This window comes from Corylus avellana, chromosome ca4 (genome assembly GCF_901000735.1).
Source record: "Corylus avellana chromosome ca4, CavTom2PMs-1.0".
Lineage (NCBI taxonomy): Eukaryota > Viridiplantae > Streptophyta > Magnoliopsida > Fagales > Betulaceae > Corylus > Corylus avellana.
In genome coordinates, this window is record NC_081544.1 from 4,968,974 (window position 1) to 4,992,795 (window position 23,822).

A 23,822-nucleotide genomic window follows, 5' to 3' on the forward strand; every position below is an offset into this window, starting at 1 on the left:
ATACACAAGGTTCAATATGAATTTTCTTAACTTTCTTACCTTGTGAGGTCGAGGTAGCTGCTGTTTTTCTTTTAACAGAAGAGTCTTCTACTTTTTTTGATTTAACAAATATTATCTCGGAAGTAGAATCATTGTTAGAAGACAAAGCAACATGACAATCAAAACTTAACTCAGATTTATCACAATCAGAATTCTGAGTATGCAACATATTCTCAAGGGAATTGCTCGAGAATTTTTTCAATTGAGTTTCTGACTCTTTTAATTTATTCTCTAACAAATCAACTTTAGAACTTAAAACAAGATTTTCAGATTTTAAAGAATCAATTAAAACATGTGATTCAGACAATTTAGTAACAATCGATTCTTTCACATGTTTAAAATCTTGAAAATCCTCCAAACAATTTTTGTATTGATGTCTCAAAAGAGTGAATTTTTCCAACAAATTATTGAAGGAGTTTATAAGATCATATTCCCCTTGAGAAGTATTCATAGCAAACAGGAGTCAATAGATCTCACTCAGGAATTTAATCCAAACAGAGTGAATCCGCTCTGATACCAATTGAAAAAACTCTAAACAGATAAATATCACAGTTTATACGGAATTAACAGATATTTATCAAAGCAAACAATCACCAAAATATAAACAATCAATAAAGAGGCAGACATAGATATTTTGGTTACGAAGATGAAACTTTTAGAAACCGATCTAAAAGTAAAACCTCTCCAGGGCAGCCAAACCCAGGAAATCACTATCAAAAGATTATCCAGAGATTACAGACACTAGGAACACTTACAACCATTTGCAAGACCTTGGCTCTGTAAAATCGACAAGCCTACAACTCGTCTCCTTGCTCACAATCTTCTTCAACATGATTCTCCTTTATCGAACCCTTTCGATAGATTTCTCAACTATAGATTTATCAAAGGAATAACTAAAACTCTAAGAGATTCAATTTAACGCTTACCACATATGATTTCTCTTAGCACAGCCTCCGACGAACTCTCTAGGGGTGAAAATTCGTACATCTCTCTTCTATAATGATGTATATATACCTCCGACAAAACCCTAGACCTAATCCACTTAAAATCACGTTTTTGGGCCTAAAACTTACAGGGTGTCCGGACAGGTTAATGGGCTATCCGGACAGGGCCTTGCGGAGCAACAATAGAGTTTTTGGAAATGCGGTCCGGACCCAGGGAAGGCCTATCCAGACAGGGCATACAATGGGTGAAACAACATTCTAGAAATGCTGCCCAGCCTTGATCAACACCTTCGATCGATGGGCGTTTGTGGTCCGATTGAGCTGAAATTTTGCAGGGACGTTCATAACACATGAATCTACATTATGAACGGTGGAGATTGGATTCTAAGCATTCTATATCAGTGTTTGAGCTTGTGAACAATAACATCTGTATTTTGAAACTGAATTAAGCCAACACAAAAACTAACACCTTTCAAATTGCAATCTACCGTAATACGAATTGAATAACATAAATAAAGTTCGAATTCGAGACATTTGCTCTTATACTATGTTAAATCACCACTTATTACAAAAACTTAACTGATAGGATGGTTAATTTAATCTAGTAATGTATATTCTAACGGCAAGTAGTTCGAGTTGTACTTAATTTGCTAATCAAATAAAAGCAAAAAGCACCTTGATGATGCAACAACTTGCTTAATTATTGTCTATACAGCACAATGCAAAGTCTCTCTTCTGTCTCTTATGAGCAGAGATCGACTAAAAATGATACATCTGAACAACTATTCCAAGGCTCTCTCTCTTTGTTTTCTCAGCAAGGAGAAACAATTTCTAACTTTGTTTAACTTTCAAATTCAAGGGATCAGATCATGCCAGTGTTCTTCAACCTCTCATTCGAACTATGATCTGGGCATTCTTTATTGATAACAATGTCTGTAAGTTTGCGTGGCTCAGCCTCTTCCAGCATCTGAACTACTATTCTCATGGAGGGTCTTAGGCTTGGAGTTTTTACTGTGCAGTGGATTGCTATTCTCAACACCTTCATTGCTTCTTCCTTTAGAGCCTCTGAAATGATTTTGTCCACCAGGCCAAACAAACTCTCCTTGCTATTCATTTTGCTTTGTACCCAGCAGACTATGTCCTTGTTCTCTCCAAACTCTGGCTCAATTGGCCTCTTTCCGGTCACCAGCTCCATTAGAACTACCCCAAAGCTGTACACATCACTCTTCTCATTCACCTTGTATGTGTATGCATATTCTTCACCACCAAAATAAAAAGGAAAGCAATTAGTTTTCATATCACAAACAGAAGTTTAATCAATGTTAGAGCTACTGTGTGTTTTTAGCAATTTCCAATCCTGTTAGTCATCCTAAAGCTGATCCAATCAAGCTTTGCATCCAACTTGGATTTCATGATACTTTTGTATTTGTCACCAAGAGAGAGGCATAGAAAAATGGTCAAACCACTCATTAAAGTACTACTATCTTCTCAGGAATAGGACACCATTTTCCTCAACAATCTAGCTCGTTTCTTAAGCATTTTTACGTTTCCAATTCGTATTTGCATGTCAGATTTGAATCGTGTCAATACATGAATATAAGACTATATAAAATCAATCCTAACACAACTTATTTAACTAAATAGGTAAAACTTCTCAACCCTAACTTCGTTCGTCTAGAAAATTCTAACAAAGGAGGAGAAGGAGCTTACCAGGAGCCATGTATCCAAGTGTGCCAGCAATGACATGGGTCCAATCCCCTCCACCACCAGCCTGCAAAATCTTAGCTAATCCAAAATCAGCAATCCTTGGCTTCCAATCCCCATCCAGCAAAATATTACTGGATTTCACATCACGGTGGATCACTGGTCTATCACAGCCATGGTGAAGATACTCCAATCCCCTTGCAGCCCCTAAGGCAATCAAATATCTCACCTCCCATCCCATCTCAATCTTCTTACATGTATGCAGCCGATCCCACAAGCTCCCATTCGGCAAGTACTCATAAACCAGCAGATTGCTGTCTTCGCTGGTGATGCTGCAGTAGAGATCCACCACGTTCACATGCCTCACTGAGCTCAATGTTGCCACCTCTGCTTCATACTCTGCTGACCGGAAATTCCTTTTTGTCAGCATAGCCGAGCTGCTCTGGTAACTTTTCCGGTCACCAGAATCCGATATCCATATGTGCTTCACAGCAAGCTCTTTCCCATCTGCAAGCATAACCTTGTACACATTCCCTGACCCTCCTTTCCCAATCACATTCTCTGTTTTGATGGCGTCGATGATCTCTTTCTCAGTAAAGCTTAGCAAGCGATACCGCTTCATATCCCAAGAATTAGGCTTCAATGGAGTTTCAAGATTATTAGGTCTTAGCTTAACGCATAGGAAAAATGCTAGCGAAGCAAACAGAATCAAAGCTCCGGCAGTAAAACAGAGTATCAGCGTCCGGACGTGGCTGGGTGTGCTGGAACCTGATGAACATCGCTGGAAATGCTCCAAATTCTGGCTGCATAATCCTGGATTTCCATTGAAGCTGGTGTCGAAAGCTTGGATGGACAGAGACGCCGGTATTGGGCCAGTCAGCTGGTTGTTTGACAGGTCAAGAAGGCTCAATCTCAGTGATGACAAACTGTTCGGAATTTCACCGGAAAGTTTGTTATTTGACAAGTTCAACGAGTTGAGAGTAGGCAAATATCCCAGACTCGCCGGAATATTGCCGGAAAGTGAATTCCCGAAGAGGTTTATGTCTGACAGGGAAACACACGAGCCTAATGACTCCGGGATAAACCCAGAAAACATGTTACCATCTAAATTAAAACTGTTTAGTTTCTTCAACCCACCAATTGTTGCCGGGATTTGACCGGAAAATTGATTTGAACTCAGCTGCACTGAAACTAACGATGAAGCTTCGGAAATTGTCAAGGGTAATTCCCCAGAGAAGCGATTGTTAACCAGATGTAATTGTGCAAGAGATTTTGCTTCTCCGATATCGGACGGCAGGGGACCTTCAAAATTATTCATAGCGAGATCAATTATGGATAAGTTCGGCAACCTCCATATCCCCGCCGGAACAACACCGGAAAGGGAATTGTTATTTACTCGTATCCGATCCAAAGACAAGCAATTCGCGTAGTTTTCTGGGATTCCACCGGTGAACCCGTTCTGTAGCAGAAGCAGTTTAATCATTTTGCCATTCTTGCACATGTCCGGCGGTATAGGACCCGTGAAAAAATTCTCCGCAGCATCAATGTAAACAAAGTCGCCGCCGGAGCCAAGCTTTTGAGGAAGACGACCCGTAAATTTGTTCCTGTAGATTGATAAGTCCACAAGCTTGAACTCCCCAAGCTCTTCAGGAATCTCCCCAGTGAACTGATTCTCATAGAGATGTATAGAAGTAATGTTCGGCAAGAATCTCAACTCAGATATATTTCCATGGAGGCTATTATTCGACACATCAAGATTTACAAGACTCGTAAGATTTCCCAATCCCGGCGGCAGCGTTCCGGTCAAGAAATTAGTGTAAAGCTCGAGTTGCCGAAGATTCTTGAGTTTTACAATATCGCCGGGGATTTCACCGGAAAATTGGTTCCAGGAAAGCTCAATATTTTCGAGCAGAGTAAGGTTTCCTAGACCCTCTGGCATTCGTCCTTCGAGGCTGCAGTTTGACAGGTAAAGCCAGTACAATTTCTCGAGCTTGAAGACCTCCACAGGGAAAGGACTTTTTTCAAACACAATGTCGCCGATGCTTAAGAAAGAGAGACTCGTAAGATTTTCCAACGATTTCCATGGAAATTGCCCAGAAAACCCACTGTTGTTTAAACTCAATCGCTTCAATTTGCTTAAAGAAGACAAATCAGGCACTTCCCCGGAAAATGAATTCCAACCCAAATCTAGCTGTTGCAAACTAGTACAATTCTTCAAGTCCTCAGAGATGCTACCATGCAAAAAATTGTACCCCAGAGAGAGTTTCTCTAGCGCCTGAAGCTTGCATATTGAATCAAATGGAAGAAGCCCAGATAGATTTTGTTGGGGGAGATTGATTTCTGCGACAAGCCCATCGGAGTTGCAGACAATTCCGGTGAAGCTGCATGTGGAGTTACCTGGCGTCCACGAACTGAAAACATTGGGGTTTGATTTTTGTAGAGCAGACTTGAATTCTAGAAGTGGCTGGAGTTCGTCGGATTTGGAGAAAGATGTCAGGCTGAAAAAGAATAGAAAGACAAGCAACCCCCGCCGGAAAAATTGATCGGCCGACATGGCGGTGAAAGAGTAGGGATTTGGTTTGGTGGCGGTGGAGTTGGTCAGTGAGGGAGTAAGAGGTACATGGAAATGGAAGAGAAGGGGGACTTGATTAGGACGAGGTTGGCGTGAGAGAGTATGACTAAATGTGGGATAAGCGAAGAGGAGGAGTGGAGAATTTTTGCACGCAAATTAAGTTGGTACTTTTATTTATTTATTTATTTGTAGTTCATTTTTAATATATTTTATTTTCTTTGGTGAAATTCATGATGATAAGATCTTAGACAAGACAGAATAATAATAATAATAATAATAATTATTTAAAGAAGAGTTGTAAAAGCAATATGAGCATAGACTTTTTGGCTTTTGTTTCACATTGTTAGACCACAGTTTGTTAGTGAGAAGTATTTGACTAAATTGCACTTGCAAACTTGAAAGAGAAAGAAAGTAAACATGCATTGCAAAAAGTAAACTACAAACTCTTGAAAGATGACGTTTTAAGCTCCAAAAAATGTCATTCTCCAAAAAATGTCATTATTGATGAAGTAACGTTTGCATCGTGACATTTGGTAAAAGACTTTAAACATAGATTTAAATTTAGAGACGTTTGTATAGTAAAAATGTCACTACAAGGTGACATTTAGAGCCACGGGTCACATTCTGGAAGGTGACGTAACACTAAACCAAGCGTTATTATTTACTAGTTTTTTTTTGGTAGTGAATGGAGGATAATTCTAAACTATAAGAGTTTTAAGTTTATGGCCAAAAGTCTCTTTTACTTTGTTTAGACCGACCTTTTATAGTGATTCTAATGTAACTTGCTTTGTATTATGTTTCAGCTTTTACTTGTGAGTATCTTCATAATAGCCTAGGCTTAAGCACTTATTATCCTTTAAATTTCGAGTATATTTTGTGTCAATTCATGTGAGCACAATTTCTTGAAGCGCACTTTACTGGTATAGGAGTGGATTTCCTGCTACACGAGTATGATAGGATCGAGCCAAGGGATCGGTTTCGGGCCTTTGTGTGCAAGCTTTGTGGGCTATTTGCGCATGCTAGCCTAGTTCCCAACACACATAATTTTCTCTTTTTTTTTTATAATATTTTAGTTAAGGGTAAATTTGTATATTCCTAAGGACGATGTGTCGAAAGAATGGTCAAAATTTGTGAGAGATTTATTTGTTATGCAAGCACTTAAAACTCCAAAACTTTATTTGTCACTAGGTCAAACTACAAGGACTAATTTAACAATATTTTTTTAAAAAAAATTATTAAATCACCATTTATTCTAAATATTTAAACTAACAAAAAATAATGAACTTAATAATTTAATTAATATTTTAACAGTACTTTCTCCTCACATTTAGGGCTAAGCTCTCCTTCAATAAATAAGACTCAATATGTAAAATATTTAATTAAAATATAAACTAAATTATTTAATTAATATCTTTAAAAAAAAAAAAAAAAATACAAGTATACCGTTTTATATGCTTATTTTTCTCAGACAAGACAGAAGAAAGAAACATCTTCTCCGACTAGGGTGGGTGGTTTTGTTTGTTCCCCACCAAAAAGAACCATCAATAGTTGCTAAGCACTAGAAATCTTTGACTTGAATTTATGTCATTATTAGAGGATAAAAGGGGAATTCAGGTTTGAAATTTGTTAATTTATTAATTTAGTCGTAGGAGTAGAATGTCATTTAGCGAACAAGTGGATGACTTCGGCCGCCGATGTTGACCAAATTCTCCCCGTGGCTGCAACGTGTAAGCATCCTAGCAATTGCCTGGAAACAGACCCACGCCGACTCCAATAGACCACCACAAAAAGATATTTGACCAAATTATAAAAATAAAAAGAAAAAGATGATTTTACAAAAAGTTGATTATGTGGTCAATTGGCCTCGTGCCTAATTGAAATTAATTTAGATTATTCACATGTGATGATTGTTTTGTGTAATTGCTTAGGTAGGTAATTGAGTCTCACCTTATCACCTTATCACCTTTTATATATATATATATATATATATAATGGACAAAAATTAGCTATAAACAAATTTAATAAAATTATGTGTGTTTTTAAAGCAAGTGAAAAATAAGAGACACGTGTTGCTTTATTAAATTGGTTTGTATAATTAGCCACATGTTAAACCACCACTTATATATCCAGGCTAATTTGTGTCTTGAATGGATAAAAAATTTCTACAAATTGGTTTACAAGAAATTTCTTACAAATTAGTCTTTGAGAGTAATATGTGTCTTTAGCATGTGAGAAACACATATTTTTTTTAACGGCTGCTTCGTATATGTTTTTTTAATAGTATTAATAAGAAAATATGTGTTTCTCACTTGCTTAAAGAGCACGTGACATTCCTAAACGCTGATTTGTAAGAATATTTTACAAACCAGTTTGTAGGAAGTTTTTATCTTGCTTGAACCCACTTCAACCTACCACCATTTAGTTTACCACTTAGATCCTATGTTAATTAGCATTTGATGTTAAAATGGAGGGAAATCTCTTGTGTGCGCCACGAGGGATTTTTTATTCATTTTATTGCCAAATACTAACTGAAATTTTTTATTTTAGACAAATCTTTATAAGGTTAGAGTTTCGAACTAGTAAGTTCTGCTTCATAAGAAATTATTTCTAATTGATTAAACTACGTACCTGATAGTTGGTGGAGCTCAAGTGTCACATTTTTAAAGTTCAGTGATCAAAGTGGCAAATGGATGGTAGCTTAGAAAAGTAAAGTATATTTTTTCCTAAATAAATTGTTCATATATTATTTTTGAATTCAAACTCATCCCTTCCATACTTGGAAACTTCCTTCAACGCTGATCAACCCTTCCTTCAACTCTGATCAACCCAAATCCCAACACATTCAAAGTTTCAGAGTTATTTATTCTGGCAATGTATGACATACTCCATCCCATGATAAAATAAAATTAAAAATCCAAGAATATATATATATATATAAGAAGAAAGCTGAAGAGAAGAGAGAGCTTAAATGAATAATTGGGAGAGAGATGTTTGGACCACATTCCATTGATGCTGCCTTCTGCAATTGACAAAATGAATATATATAAATAAAAATCAATAAACAAAAAGGTCACTGTTATTAGATTTTGCCAGGAAGGTGGTAGGCAAATGTGATAGGGAAGTTTTTGGACGTGGGGTGATTGATGGATCATATATCTAAGAGGATAGAAAATGGGCAATTAAATAATATTACAGAAGAAATGAAAGGGACAAGCACCAAACACAACTTCTAAAAAGTGTGATATTCTGGTAGACAATAAACTGTGGGGTCTAGAGATAATGTTCCATGTAAATCATAAATGAAGCAGCAGCAATCAACTTTGACTAAAGCTGTTGATGCCAATTGTAATAAGAAACTAATCACCAACCAATTCCAGCAGAGTAGTTAAAAGACTCGTTTTTCATCTTTGGCAGACGCTTCAAAATGACACTGTAATACTTTGAAGGCCTTTTTTTATTGCTCTCTCTCTCTCCCTCTCCCTTCTTTTATTCTCTTCTCTCTCTTTAAAAATAATATTTAAAACAAGTAAAGAATGCAATAAATAATTTGTTGGAGTTTGTATTTAAAATGTAATAGCTAAAAAAAAAAAAAGAAGCATTTTGAGTAGCTAAAATAGCTAGCGTCGTTGGAGATGCTTTATAAATCTATATTTAGACATTTCATAATAGTTATTAGAGCATCTCCATCTTCAAATGGTTCATAATAGCTACATTTTGACATTTCAATTCATTGACTTCACATATGAAAGTTCATTGTAGTACACTCAATTTTATTATTATTATTATTATTATTTTCTCTCTCCCTCTCTCCTTCTCCCCTCCCTTACCAATAAAAAATAATATTTAAAAAAATAGTAAATGAAATAAATAATCCATTGTGGTTCGGATTAAAAAGATAATAGCTAATATTGCTAAAAATACTCTTAGGCGGTGCATAAGAGTATGGATTATACCAAGCAAATTGTATATTTGTTTTCTTGGAAGTTTAAAGGTTCGTTTGGGTTTATAATTTTAAAACGTCTGATTTGAAATGTGTTTTTTAAAAACACAATTAAGCCTCTGGAAAAATTACGGTTTGACCTTGAAAATCCCAATTTGATCTTTAAAATTGTGTATTTTTAAAAAAGTACGTCCTTACCTGGGATTTGAAAACTCTGATTTTCTACATTTTTTAAACCACAATTTTTTAAAAATACAATTCCAAACAATTAATTTTATGTGATTTAATTTAAAATCACATTTTTTTGTCTATAAAATCACAATACTAATAAACACACCCTAAGTCTACTTGCCACTTAAAGAGTTCTTTGAAAGAACATGGGACCTTAATAAGAAGTTGACAAATTGCATACTATATTCAAACTAAATCAAAACGTATCATTATTATTATTTTCTTTTTCTGGTTAGATGAGTGAAAAGATAAAAGTGGTGTGCTTTTTTCTTAAAGTTGAGACAAAGTCAGAGTTTTTTTTTTTTCTTCATAATCCCTAGTTTTCTTTTTATTTTTTAAAATAATAATTATTATTCAATATAGAAGATGGGAAAAGGGGGAGTTCATAATGCCTAGGAAGTCATGGTGGGTTTGACTTCCAAAAAGATGCAATCATGCAATGCATTCGGGCTAATTGGTTAAACATCCATCAATCCTAAAGTCAAAGCTGCACCTAATTTGTTGTCCATGGCCCAAGAGTCTGAGAGAGAGGGAAATAGCAGGAAAATGAAAAAGCAAATAAGGCTTGTGGGGGTAACAATGACTCAATTGATAAATATTTTGTTGTTGATGAAAAAATAAAATAAGGGAAATAGCCAAATTAATAGGTCATCACCCTTATGTACTTTTTGCTAATTCAACTTTAAGACTCTAATTTTTAATTTTATAGATTTAAAACCTGGTTTTTGGTTAATTTTAAATTTGCAACCTCTTTTAGGTTTTTTGTCAAATAAATAAATGTGAAAAATAGTAAAATACTATCATGTCCCTCTAACTAAAAAATAAAAAATAAGACCCTAGCATAAGGTAGCCCGCTGCCTTTTCTTGAGGTGGTGGCTTGCAGCCATCCTCAAACTTAGGGGGTGGCCGCAAGGTTTCAATCATAGGATTTAACTACAAGCATAAATGGGAGTAGGCAGAACAAAAATGGGAGAATGCAGAGCATGAATTGAGTAAAACAAAGGAAGAATTGTGCCAAATAAATGAGCGATTGGCACATATGGAAGCACTGGCGGACCTAGGATCTCGTTAATGTATGGGTGGGATTAATAATTGATTAATATAAAAATAATATTATATTTTAATATGGTTTACCAAAAAAACCAACACAAATATTTTCTTTATTCCAAACACCTCAAAGAAAATATTGCACACCCAAATAATTCCTTTCAATATTTAATTATGTATCAATAATATGCAATTATTTTGGAGTTATTTTTATTCATAGTAAATGGACGTGTATGGAATTAAAATACTATAAACCATTTATAGTTTATGGTGCCATAAACTATAAATGGTGTATTTTAATTCTTTCTGGTGTGTATGAATTTTAGTACTAAAAGATGATAATGGGATGGAATTGTATGGAAATATGATGGAAACAAGAGTTGATTTAGAACATGAAATGGTTACACAAGCTTTCAACTATTACAAGTTTACACTCACAAAAAAAAAAAAAAAACTATTACAAGTTTACAACTGACACTAACAGAAAGTTCAACTACAACTCTAAGACCATTACATCATATAAAACACCTCTCAAAACAACATATAAAACACATTCTCAAATTTTAAGATTTTTGTAGGGGCGTGCACCCGCCCGCTTTCCCCTACCTCCGCCACTGGTTACCATAAATGTGAGGATCCGATGCATTGTCATTGGCCGTTGCAGTGTCATCAGCATGTACATTAACAAGGATAAACACATCAAAATAATTTGTATTCCACTCACTTTGGAACAATGACTAAAGCACATATATAGGTATTTATAAGCTATAATGGATGCTTCTAGTTTTCCAACATTCAATTCACTCATTGACATCATATTTAAAACCCACCCCACAAATGATAAAATAAATCCCAAATCATATATATGTTAATGATAAATCTCAAATAAGTCTCAAATAATATGATTAATGATAAATTCATGCATGAGAGATGATACTATGATGATGTATGTTACAAAGATGATGTTCTTAGCCAAAGTTGGTAATGGCAATGAACAACAAGACCCTAATAACTACCAAACCAGAAAATTCCACCCTTCCCAACTTCAAAATATAGTGACTCCATGAGAAATAAAATAATCAAATCCAAAATCTTCAAAAAAAAAAGAAAAGAAAAACACATTGGCGGACTTCCTATATATGGTGGAATTGCCGCCGAGTGAAGTGAAGAGAAATGGAGAGAGAATGAGCATGCAGCTGAAAAAGAGTATTGTCATATCTTTGTCGTAGTTTGAAGCATGCAATAGACCCTACATTAGGGTATATTGCACGATTCAAACTATGGCAAAGATATGATTATTGACTTGATAGAATTATTACGATAAGCGGAGATGAACCCTGAATATTTCTTTAGAGCTTCTAACTCATCTAGAGATAAAATAACACTAAAATAGTGCACAGCATTATCATATATGCATAAAAGAGATGGTGATTCTTGATTACCATTTAATGAAGGTTGCTTCATAAATTTGAGTGAACCAATAGCGGATGAATACTAGCTTTGGCGGCAATTATTTGTCTTGGGCATGAGGGACTTATCCATATGGACAATATAAGTGACCTTCTTTGCTGAAATTGATAAAACATTAAGAATCCCATCAATGAGACCCATTGTTTCTTCATAGCTAAACTTTTGCTCAATTGTGAAGTAGAAAGTAACTTATCATGTGTTATATATAGTAATGACAAGGTTTCAAGAATCTAGAAAATTGAAGGAAATAAATAAAAACAACAAAAAATTATATTCGACCCCTTGAAAATATTATTTTTATGCCTTTCTCATATATCATTCGGGAAGTTTTCTAATTAGTATAATTTACTCTCAACTAACCAGAAGCAAATAGCATATTGTCTCTCAAATAAAGGAAAGGTTGTCTAAACTCTCAAAAAAAAAAAAAAAAAATTGTACAAAAAGAAGCCAAAAGATTAGAATTATGGCTTTTCATAGTTAGAGACTAGAGGGGCAAACAAAAAAATCACACTTATTTAAATTGGATGACTTATCAAGGATGGAAAAGTTTGAAAATTATACAACCCAATGTAATATAAAATATTAGACAATTCAATGTAAACACAATGTAGCCATATTAGGCATTAGCAATGTTGGACGAGTCATGCTATCCGGCATCCTAGAGGCAGGCCAGTGTTGTCTAATGCTGACGTGGTTGCCTCTAAAATTTTTTTTTTAAAAAAAGGGAAATGAAAATTTTGTTCTTTTTTTTTTTTATATAAAAAACACGTTTCTATGAGAAGAATTGAAAGATTTTTGTTTTTTGTTTTTTATTTTTTGTTTTCGTTATCGGTAGTTTATGTTTATGTTTTTGCATTTTGTATGTTTGATGAAATTTTCATGAGAAAGAGCAAGTTTTTTCGTTTGTATTTTGAGATATTTTAGTGATATTAGCTAAATTTTCATGAGCTAATATTTGGGTTCTAATGCCTCAAAACTCATTTCTGGATTCAAAATTAAAAGGGTAAAGTCTACATAACCCCTTCAAACTACCACTCAATTGATAGTGTCCCCCCCAAACTTTCAATTGTGACAATGTCCCCCTCAAACTACCAAAAATTGTCAATGTTCCCTCTAATGACGAAATTACCCTTAGTAAAAAAAAAAACAAAAAAACAAAATTTCTAGAAAAACCTAAAACTAACAAAAAAAAAAAAAAAATCCAAGCGTTGAAGCCAATTTTTTTTAAATCAATTTTATAAGAAAAAAATTAAAAAAAAAAATCGATTTTTTTTTTTTAAAATTGAAAATTTTTGTTTTTGTTTTTTTTTTTTAATTTTTTTTTTGTTTTATAATTTTATTTAAATAAAAATTTACGTTTAAAAAAAATAAAATTTTCGTTTAATAAAATGAAATTTTTTGTTTTTTTAAACTAAATAAAAAAAATAGTTTTTTTTTAAAATAAAAATTTCCGTTTTAAAAAAAAAATTAAAAATTTTTGTTTTAAAAAAATTGTTTTTTTTTTTTAAGTATTATTTTTAAATTAAAATTTTTCGTTGTTTAAAAAACTCAATTTTTTTTTTTGAATTTATAGGGGTATTTTTGTCTTATTGAGAAATTTATAGGGGCATTTTTGTCTTATTGTTAGTCTTGGGGGGGACATTGACAATGTTTTGGTAGTTTGGAGGGGACATTGTCACAATTGAAAGTTTGGGGGAGACATTGTCAATTGGGTGGTAGTTTGAGAGGGGTATGTTGACTTTACCCAAATTAAAACTTATGGAAGGAAAGTTAACCCTTTAGGGATGGTATCACCCTAAAAGGATTCGGTCATCCTAAATTTGGTGCTAATGCCTCAAAACGCTATCTTGGTTTTATATACTTTTGCTCATACCAATTTTTGATCAGTGATTTATAGAGGCCAGTAAATTTGATATATAATTTGATCAATTTCTGATCGGTGATTCTTGGTTTTAAATTTGGCATATGCTTCCCCTTGTAACCTCTTTCCTCTTCAATTAAAAAAAATAAAAATAAAAATAAAAATTGACAAACACTTGGCTGACTCTCCTTGGATGAGCCGAAAATCTCTTCTCATGTTTCGACATATGTCTCCAAGGCTTAACCACCTCAAATCTTCGTCTCTCTCTCTCTCTCTCTCTATATATATATATATATATATAAATAAGAGATCTCTTATTTTACATTTTATAATTTAATCTTAACATAATATAAAGAGATCTTTTATTTTACATTTTATAATTTAATCTTAACAGAGTCACATTTCTATAGCCTCTATCAGTCTTATCATTGCTGCCCATGTTCAACTTGCACTTTGACAATATAGAATAGAGTTTTTACGATCATGCACATGCCTCCACGTGGTGGCATGATTTTTCCATACACGCTAATAGGCACTGTTGTGCCTTTGAACTTAATTAACTAGTAATTAAGTCAGCTGCTACTAAATAACCCCCTTAATAAGTATTACAATACAAAATTTATTTTTTGTATTCAAGACAACTGTCATGCACAACATAATCATCTAATTAATTACCACCATGATAAATCATAGTACATAAATGTTAGAGTTTAGCTAAGTTGTCATCAAATACATAATTTTTGATGCACAAAACAAATAAAAATACAAATAAGTCATCATGGTCTATGTTGTGACAAATGTAAATCCAAGATCACCAAAGATGTAGAAAAGTGCAGAATAGAAAAATTAATATAACCACACAAGACACCAAGATTTAAGTGGTTCAGCTTAACAAGCCTACATCCACTGGCGGAGACGATCTAAGAGAAATTCACTAACAAAAGAGTGGAGGACAAAGAGTAGTACAAACAAAACCACTCAAACCAAAAAGCCTCAATACACCCCAATCTCACTCAAAAGAGAATTAGATACAAAAGAGAAAAATATTCTCTAAAATTCTCTAAGCATTTTAGCACTCCAAAAGTGAGATCAAAATGAAGAAAAATGGTGTATCTCTTTTTCTCTATGCAGCACAAGCCCCTCTCTCTCGGCAGTTTTTTTCTTTTCTTCTTTCTCTCTATTTTTTTTCTAAAGTTGCTGCCTCTCCTTCTCTTTGATGACCGAATGGCTCCAATAATAAAACAAGAAGGCCTTTTCACAAAGCTTCTAGAAGAAGCTCAATGAATGGAGAAGCAAAATGACGTGTGTGAGAGAAACACAAGTCAAAAGGTATGGGATGCCATAATGCTTTGGGGCCCACGATAAGGTTGATGAATAAATTCAAGTCACATAATCTGACAAATTTCCACCTTGACTTGAATTTTATCAAGTCTTCAACACAAATCTCCTCAAGACGTCTCCTCCAACACCCCTAAGGGTAATTACAAATGACAAACACCAATCAAGCCCAAGCAACGCTTGAACTTGAGGATCGGAAGTGGCTTAGTCAACATGTTTGCTGGATTTTCCGTCGTAGCAATTTTCTTCACTATAATATCACCTTGTGTCATGACCTCCCGAAGAAAATGATATCTGACATTAATGTGTTTGGTCCTTTCATGATACATTTGATTTTTGGTCAAATGTATTGTGCTCTGGCCATCACAAAATACAACAGTCTCATCCTGCTGCAAACCCAGATCACTAACCAAACCTCTGAGCCAAATTGCTTCTTTCACTGTCTCTGCTGCTGCCATATACTCTGCCTCCGTAGTGGACAAAGCAACCGTCGACTGTAAAGTCGCTTTCCAACTAATGGCACACCCGAGAGAGTAAAAACAAAACCTGTCAGAGATCTTCTTTTATCCAAATCACTAGCATAATCTGAATCAACATAGCCAGTGACACTGGAACTGATACCACTGCCTCTATTATAGACTAAACCAACATTTGTAGTGCCCTGTAAATAACAGAGTATCCATTTTATTGCCTGCCAGTGAACCTTGCCCGGATTCGCCATGAAGCGACTAACAACACTGACTGCCTGTGAAATATCTGGACGAGTGCACACCATAGCATACATGATGCTTCCAACTGCACTGAAGTAAGGAACACGCGACATGAACTGCTCCTCCTCCTTACTCCGTGGCGCTGACGCTGCTAAAAGTCTAAAATGAGCTGCAAGTGGAGTACTCACTGGTTTAGAATTATGCATACCAAAGCGTTCAAGTACTTTCTCAATGTACTTTTTCTGTGACAAGTACAACTTTCCCGCTTTTCTATTCATGTGAATCTCTATACCAAGGATTTTCTTCGCAGCACCCAAATCCTTCATTTCAAACTCATCACTCAACATAGATTTCAATCTCTTAATCTTCAACATGCTTTTAGCAGCAATAAGCATGTCATCCACATAAAGTAACAAATGAACAAAAGAACCATCACACAATTGTCTGTAATACACACAGCTGTCATAGCTACTTCTTGTGTAACCATGTCCGATCATAAAGCTATCACAGCGCTTGTACCACTGTCTTGGAGATTGTTTTAAACCATACAATGACCTCCTCAATTGACAAACACGATCTTCTTTACCTTCAGCAATGAACCCTTCTGGCTGATGCATGTAAATGGTTTCCTCAAGCTCACCATCCAAAAATGCAGTTTTCACATCAAGTTGCTCAAGTTCCAAATCATTTAGAACAACCATGGCAAGCAAAACATGAATATAACTATGTCTCACAACAGGAGAGAAAACTTCATTGAAGTCCATATCTTCTCTCTAACTATAGCCCTTTGCTACCAAACGTGCCTTGAATCTTGCATCTTCAACACCTGGGATTCCTTCCTTTTTCTTGAAGATCCATTTGCAACCAACAGTTTTAGTGCCTTTAGGCAATTTCACCAATTCCCATGTTTGGTTCTTATGAAGAGATTCAATCTCCTCATTCATGGCAATAACCCATTAAGCAGACTCACTACTTATGACAGCTTCTGAGTAAGTGGAAGGCTCCTGGACTGCAGTGTCCTCTGCCACAGTAAGTGCATATGCTACCAAATCTGCATAGCCATATCCTTGAGGTGGCCTAATCTGCCTCCTCTGTCTACCAGCTGCAATACTGGTCTCTTGCTCTTCTTGTGGATCATCATCATCAGAACTGGAATCATGAACATCTGTAACAGGCTGATCTTGAGTGTTATCTCGCACCCTATGTGAAGCCTCCACCTGAAGCTCCACCTCCTTGCTAGAACCCTGCTCCTTTCTTGCAGAAATAATAAACTCCTTTCTCGGATGAAGCATGACAGATTCATCAAATACAACATCTCTACTGACTATAAACTTAGGTGATTTGGAATCAAAACACCACAATCTATATCCCTTCACCCCATCCGCATAGCCTAGAAATATACATTTCTTTGACCTAGGCTCAAGCTTACCATCATTCACATGACAATAGGCAGGACAACCAAAATTTTTTAAAAATGAATAATCAGCAGGTATAAGGAGTTTTACAATCAATGGCTGTTGATGGAGAACGGTTGACCAAATAGCAAGCAGTATTGACCGCCTCAGCCCAAAAATCCCTAGACAACCCGGCATTTGAAAGTAAGCAACCCGCTCTCTCCAAGAGAGTCCTGTTCATCTGCTCAGCGACCCCATTTTGCTGTGGAGTATGACTAACTGTGTGATGTCTAGCGATGCCTTCATCCTTACAGAATTTATTAAATTCACCACCACAAAATTCCATGCCGTTGTATGTTCTAAGTCGCTTGATTTTCTTTCCAGTCTGATTCTCAATTAATGTCTTCCATTGCTTGAAAGTGACAAACACATCACTTTTCTTCTTCAACAACTACACCCAGACTTTTCTCGAATAATCATCAATAAATGTAACAAAGTATCGAGCACCACCCTTTGATGGAACCTGAGAGGGACCCCATAGATCTGAATGGATATAATCCAATGTACCGCTTGTTCTATGGATGCCTGTACTGAACTTGACTCTGCACTGTTTCCCGAACACACAATGCTCACAAAAGTCAAGAGATCTTGTTTTCTGGTCACAAAGCAAACCCCATTTGCTCAGGATTGTCATACCCCTCTCACTCATATGACCCAACCGCATATGCCATAACCGGGTGGTGTCTGAATCTGGATCATCTGAAGAAGACACAGCAGCTGAACCTGTTATCGTACTACCTTGAAGAAAGTAGAGGCCATCAACCTTGTTACCTTTCATTATAACCAATGAGCCTTTGCTAACCCGAATGACTCCACCTTCACCGGAATACTTGTATCCAAGGGAGTCCAAAGTGCCCAATGAAATAAGATTTTTCTTCAAATCTGGTATATGTCGAACATTCGTCAAAGTCCTCACAATCCCATCATGCATCCTAATTCTGATTGTACCAATACCAACAATCTTACAGGCGACATTATTTTTCATCAAGACAAAACCACCATTGACTGAATCATAGGTAGTAAACCAATCCCTTTTAGGGGACATATGAAATGTACAAGCAGTATCAAGGACCCACTTGACGTTAGAATGATCATTAGAAACGGTAACTGCAAGGACAAGGTCTGAACCCTTAGAATTTCCTTCCACAACACCAGCCACAGAAGAGGAACTTTGCTTGTCACCTTCCTCTTTATTTTTTAACTTTGGACACTCGGATTTATAATGCCCATACCTTTTACAGTAGTAACACTTTACTTTTTTCTTTGACCTGGACTATGATCGGCCTCTTGATTTACCTTTACCTGAATCCCTCTCACTAGATCGACCTGTAAAATTAAAAGAATTTTCTGAACAACCCTTAACAAATAAACCATCTGCCTGATTATCACTACAATTACTATTCAATCCTGTATTCAACTCCATAGAACTCAAAGCAGATTTAACATCTGCTAAGGAGATAGTATATCTACCGTACAACATTGAATTAACAAAATTATCAAAGGCATCCGGTAGTAAACACAACAAAATCAGGGCTTGATCCTCATCATTTACTTTAATATCAATATTTTTCCGATCCAAAATAATTCTATTAAAGTCGTCAAGATGGTCACAAAGAGGCATACCTTCTTTCATCTTGAGGGTATATAACCGTTGCTTCAAATACAATCGGTTAATGAGGGATTTCTTCATATACAAGCTCTCCAACTTCTTCTAAAGTCCAGCGGTTGTTTCTTCATCGGCAACTTCTCTTAAAACTCCATCTGAAAGAGACAACAAAATTGCACTGTGGGATTTTTCTTCAAGTTTCTTTGTTTCCTCCATTGATGATGTTGATGGCATCTCGCCATCCAAAATCTTCGCCAAACCTTGTTGTCATAACAAAGCTCGCATCTTGATGCGCCAAAGGCTGAAACTATTTTGTCCATCAAACTTCTCTACTTCAAATTTTGCACCAGCCATCCCGCAAAATAAATACTCGAGCTCTGATACCAGTTTGTTGTGACAATTGCAAATCTAAGATCACCAAAGAAGTAGAAAAGTACAAAATAGAAAAATTAACATAAACACACAAGACACCAAGATTTAAGTGGTTCGGCTTAACAAGTTTACATCCACTGGCGGAGACGATCCAGGAGAAATTCACTAACAAAAGAGTGGAGTACAAAGAATAGTACAAACAAAAACACTCAAACCTAAAGGCCCCAATACACCCCAATCTCACTCAAAAGAGAATTAGATACAAAAGAGAAAAATATTCTCTAAAATTCTCTAAGCATTTTAGCACTCCAAAAGTGAGATCAAAATGAAGAAAAATGGTGTATCTCTTTTTCTCTATGCAGCACAAGCCCCTCTCTCTTGGCAGTTTTTTTTTTTTCTTTTCTTCTCTCTCTATTTTTTTTCTAAAGTTGCTGCCTCTCCTTCTCTTTGATGACCAAATGGCTCCAATAATAAAACAAGAAGGCCTTTTCACAAAGCTTCTAGAAGAAGCTCAATGAATGGAGAAGCAAACTGACGTGTGTGAGAGAAACACAAGTCAAAAGGTATGGGATGCCATAATGCTTTGAGGCCTACGGTAAGGTTGATGAATAAATTCAAGTCACATAATCTGACTGTCTACCCTAGGAGCTTATAGAATAGTACTAGGAACAACAATACTAGTTCATCAATCTCTAAAATGTGCTTGTCAAGTATCACCATCTCAGGGCACAACAATCCCATGAGCTCCATGAATGTCACCCCTAGAACAATCTTATTTTACAAGTTGAAAAATATAATGCAAGTCCATGACTTAATGAGTAGTCACGCTTGAAACATATTAATATGCAGTGAACTCAATCTTTTATAAAACATATGATAATAACATACATCATCATGTAAAAGGATTTCCAACAAGTAAATAAGGCAAAAAAATCATGCTTATACATTACATAAATAGATAGTATTACATGTGTTTCATAATCATAATCATCCACCATATAGCCTATTATAATCCACTTACGATGAGGTTTGCGCGTCCCAAAGGACATTTGGTACAACCCTGATGCCTTGGGCATTGCACATGGTGAGCTACCAGTAATTGCTCAACTAGGTTTGACCCCGAGTGATCCACTCAACTAGTGATACTTATAATATGGTGACCCCACTCATGGGTGGTTGCGTCGAATCCAATAGCCCTCGGATCCAAGGTAACATCTCTCATCCCACAATTGGGCCATAAGGTCAAGTTTGTATATAATGGTATGCACATGTCCCAGATCCATAACTTCTTTTTCCCATGGCGGCCATGTCATACAATTATTTCATTCCAATATCCATGCATGTAAATATAAGTCACAAAATTATTCATTTTGCAATAATTTCATCTTTACTCAGAACTTAGAATTCACAATGCTAAATAGCAAGGCATTTCATGACGGTACAAAAATGCACCGTTGATATTAAAATAGACATGCTCGAAATTTACAATTTGTAGTTTCACGTAAGTTTACTCACATTGATCGTAAAAGTCCTCCACAAATTTCCCTCGAAAGCTAAATAGTGTTTGAACGGTCAACATTGTTAGCGAACGACCATCGTTTCAAATGATATTGTTCTAACAGCTCAAACAATATTAGAACAACATAATGTTCATCGTCTCCTATCTATGAAAAATTGCATTTTTACTTCTTAAAGGGCTTCCAAAGGCTATAAAACTCCAAAAGACTTCACATTTCTTATGTTTAACACTGTATAAGGCTAAAAGTCGAGATCTTTTACAAATACAAGTGTAAAGCTCCCAACTTTTCATCTCTACCATTTTTCTTTTACTAAGAACTCCTCAAGGCAGCCTAGAGATCTACCTCTCACAGAGCCTAAGGCTCAACTTTGGTCCCAACTAGTTTGGGTATGACATTTCGTACTAAAATATTGCTAGGGTTTTTGATGAAAATCTTTCTTCCTTTCTCAATCTTATACCCATTTTAGCACACACACTAATATGTTAACCACATGCACTACCCAAGAACGTAAAAGTAGTAAATTTAGAGACCGGGGGGGGGTGGTGGTGAGAGATTACCTATTGATGCCTTGGACTCCAAAACCCCCAAGAGAAACCTCTCATTTCCCTCTTCCTCTTTTCTCCCTTTACTACGTCGCTTCGTGCTAATTTGTTAATACAGTTAACCGCATATATGCTAAGCCTTCAACCAAAAATGCCTGTTACAAAGAAAAAGATGGGCAAAGGAATTTGTCGAGTGTGTCAGCGAAAGTCACTCTGATACTTAAGTCAATAGAGTACTTAAAAAAATAATAATAAATACTAATGGTTGCTAACTTTTATAAGAGGTGCTCTTCCAACTGCTTGCCATGTGTCGTGATTATATTGGTGGTGCCTTCCTTGCATGCTACTTTGGTCCCATATTCCACTTCATGAATAAAAAAGGTCGTTGTTGATGTGGCAAGGGTCTTGGTTTTCTTTTCTTTCACGCATAAATTTGTTTATACCACCTTACGTGTTTTTTTTGTCTTGCCGTATATAGCACCTTTAACACTTTCTCTCTGAAAGAGTTTATAGATGGATTTCTTTGTATCTAACATGCCTTTTATATGATCATTTGGATTTCGATTTTGGCTAATGAATAATGACTATGAATGTCAAAGATGACAGAATTTTTCTTTAAATTGGGTTAGAGGAAAATATTAAAATCATGAATTAGAAGCCTCCACTATAAAAAAAAAAGGGAATTTCTTGACGTGTCTACAGTAACCCACTTTATGCCACATCACTAAATATTGACGTGTCAAAAAGTGCCATGTCAATAAAAAGCAACGTGTCAGTTATTGCCACATTGCTAAATTTTAATTCAATTTAAAAATTTAAAAATTTATTTAAATTATACCAATTACTGATGTGGCAATTATTGCCACGTCAGAAATTACTGACGTGTTATTTTGACACGTCAACAAATTACTGACGTGGCATGTTGATATGTCAGTAATTTGTTGACGTGTGAAAATTACATGTCAACAATTACTAACGTGTTATTTTGACACGTCAACATTTGTTAACGTGCCAAAATGACATTTCAATAAACTATTTGTACATGTCAATATTTTATTGACATGTACATTTAACACATCAATAATTTAAACTATTAATACTATATTTTAATTAATTATTATAATTAGGTTAAACTATTAATATAGTTTAATTAATTAAGTTTATTAATATATGTGTTGAAAAAACTATGTTAAACTATTTAATACTATATTTTAGTTAATATAATATGAAAACATGAACTCTTATTTTCATATTATATTAAATCCTCACTAGTTATAAATGTAGTACTACATTTATAACTAGTGAGGATTTAAGCTTCATTAATTACCAACTTGCAATTGTGTATTTGTGTCATTGGTAATTGGAGCTTTTTTACGGTGCTCTGCCAAGGATTTATAGTCTCCAATCTCGAACGATCAAGTGTACGTCCTGATGGTCTAAATAAAGCAAAAATGGATCATACGAATTTTACATGTGATAATGAAACCTTAATTTATCAAGATTTCTTTTTTCTTTTTTTTTTTTTTTCTCACGGCCGGCCTTCTATAGTTTATAAAGTTATTTCAAAAAATATTAATCGTATAATTATTTTACAACTTGTTTAAGCAACAACAGTTTGACAAAGAAAATAGTATGAAGGAAATTTTCAATGGTCATTAGTGGTTACTCCAACTGGATTTCTCCCGAACTTAATTAAGTTCGAACTACATGCATGAACATGCAACCATAATTAATATTGTCCGATAAATAAATAATTAATAAAAGAAAAGGCAATTAGAGAGAATAATATATATTAATTAATATGGACCCTCTAGATCGAGAATACAAAAGATATATTAATTATATCTCCTACATTAATTAATATCCTGAAAATTAAATTAACTAGTACTCATCAACAATGATACAAAAAAACCCTCAACAAAAGAAAAAAAGCATAGTTATTATATAATAACCCAATTTCTCCTTCTGATTAATTCTAATTAAACTCCAATTACTAGTTGCCATTGAAAATTCTGTGTCCTGGTGATTGAATCATTTTCGAATCAAACTGATATTTTCTGTCTTGAAAAGTTCTGTATTTCTTTTGAAAATGGGTTTTTTGTTCTTCCCTTCAATAAGAAGACTAAATTTTTTGGGGTAAATAAAAACAGCACGCGATGTGCACAAAAATAAAATTTTTTAATTAAAAAAAATAAATTATACAAACGTATTAAGCACGCTGTATACTGTAAATCATTGCTCAATTTTTTGTATTTATTGACACGACGTGTTACTTGTAGCAAATCAAGACAGTTCCAAACCTGCACGTCAGCCAGTTCCTGACGTGCCACGAGGGGCACGTCAGCCCGTGGTGGCACGTCAGGAAATGGTGCCTTGGGAAGCCCATGCACCGACCGTGCGTCACATCCCCTTAATGAACAAAGTTTTTTTTTTTTTCTCTTTTTTTTCCCCCTCCTTTTTTCTTCTCTCCCG

General features: G+C 35.1%; 1 protein-coding gene across 1 annotated transcript; it reads right to left on the bottom strand.

Annotated features, from left to right (window-relative positions):
• Nucleotides 1-1,529: 1,529 nt before the first annotated feature.
• On the bottom strand, nt 1,530-5,384 carry LOC132178915 (receptor-like protein kinase 7). Its single transcript, XM_059591499.1, has 2 exons — nt 2,694-5,384; nt 1,530-2,240 (listed from the first exon to the last, which is right to left on the bottom strand). Exons 1-2 carry the CDS (start codon nt 5,239-5,241, stop codon nt 1,846-1,848), a joined length of 2,943 nt encoding a protein of 980 aa, XP_059447482.1. The 5' UTR covers nt 5,242-5,384; the 3' UTR covers nt 1,530-1,845.
• Nucleotides 5,385-23,822: the final 18,438 nt, after the last annotated feature.

What these genes read in the sequence shown, in the direction of transcription:
- LOC132178915 (XM_059591499.1), bottom strand. Translation starts at nt 5,241, where the DNA reads ATGTCGGCCGATCAATTTTTCCGGCGGGGGTTGCTTGTCTTTCTATTC. An exon ending in ACTTGGATACATGGCTCCTG is followed by an intron (nt 2,241 to 2,693) that starts GTAAGCTCCTTC and finishes TTGGTGGTGAAG; the next exon opens with AATATGCATACACATACAAG.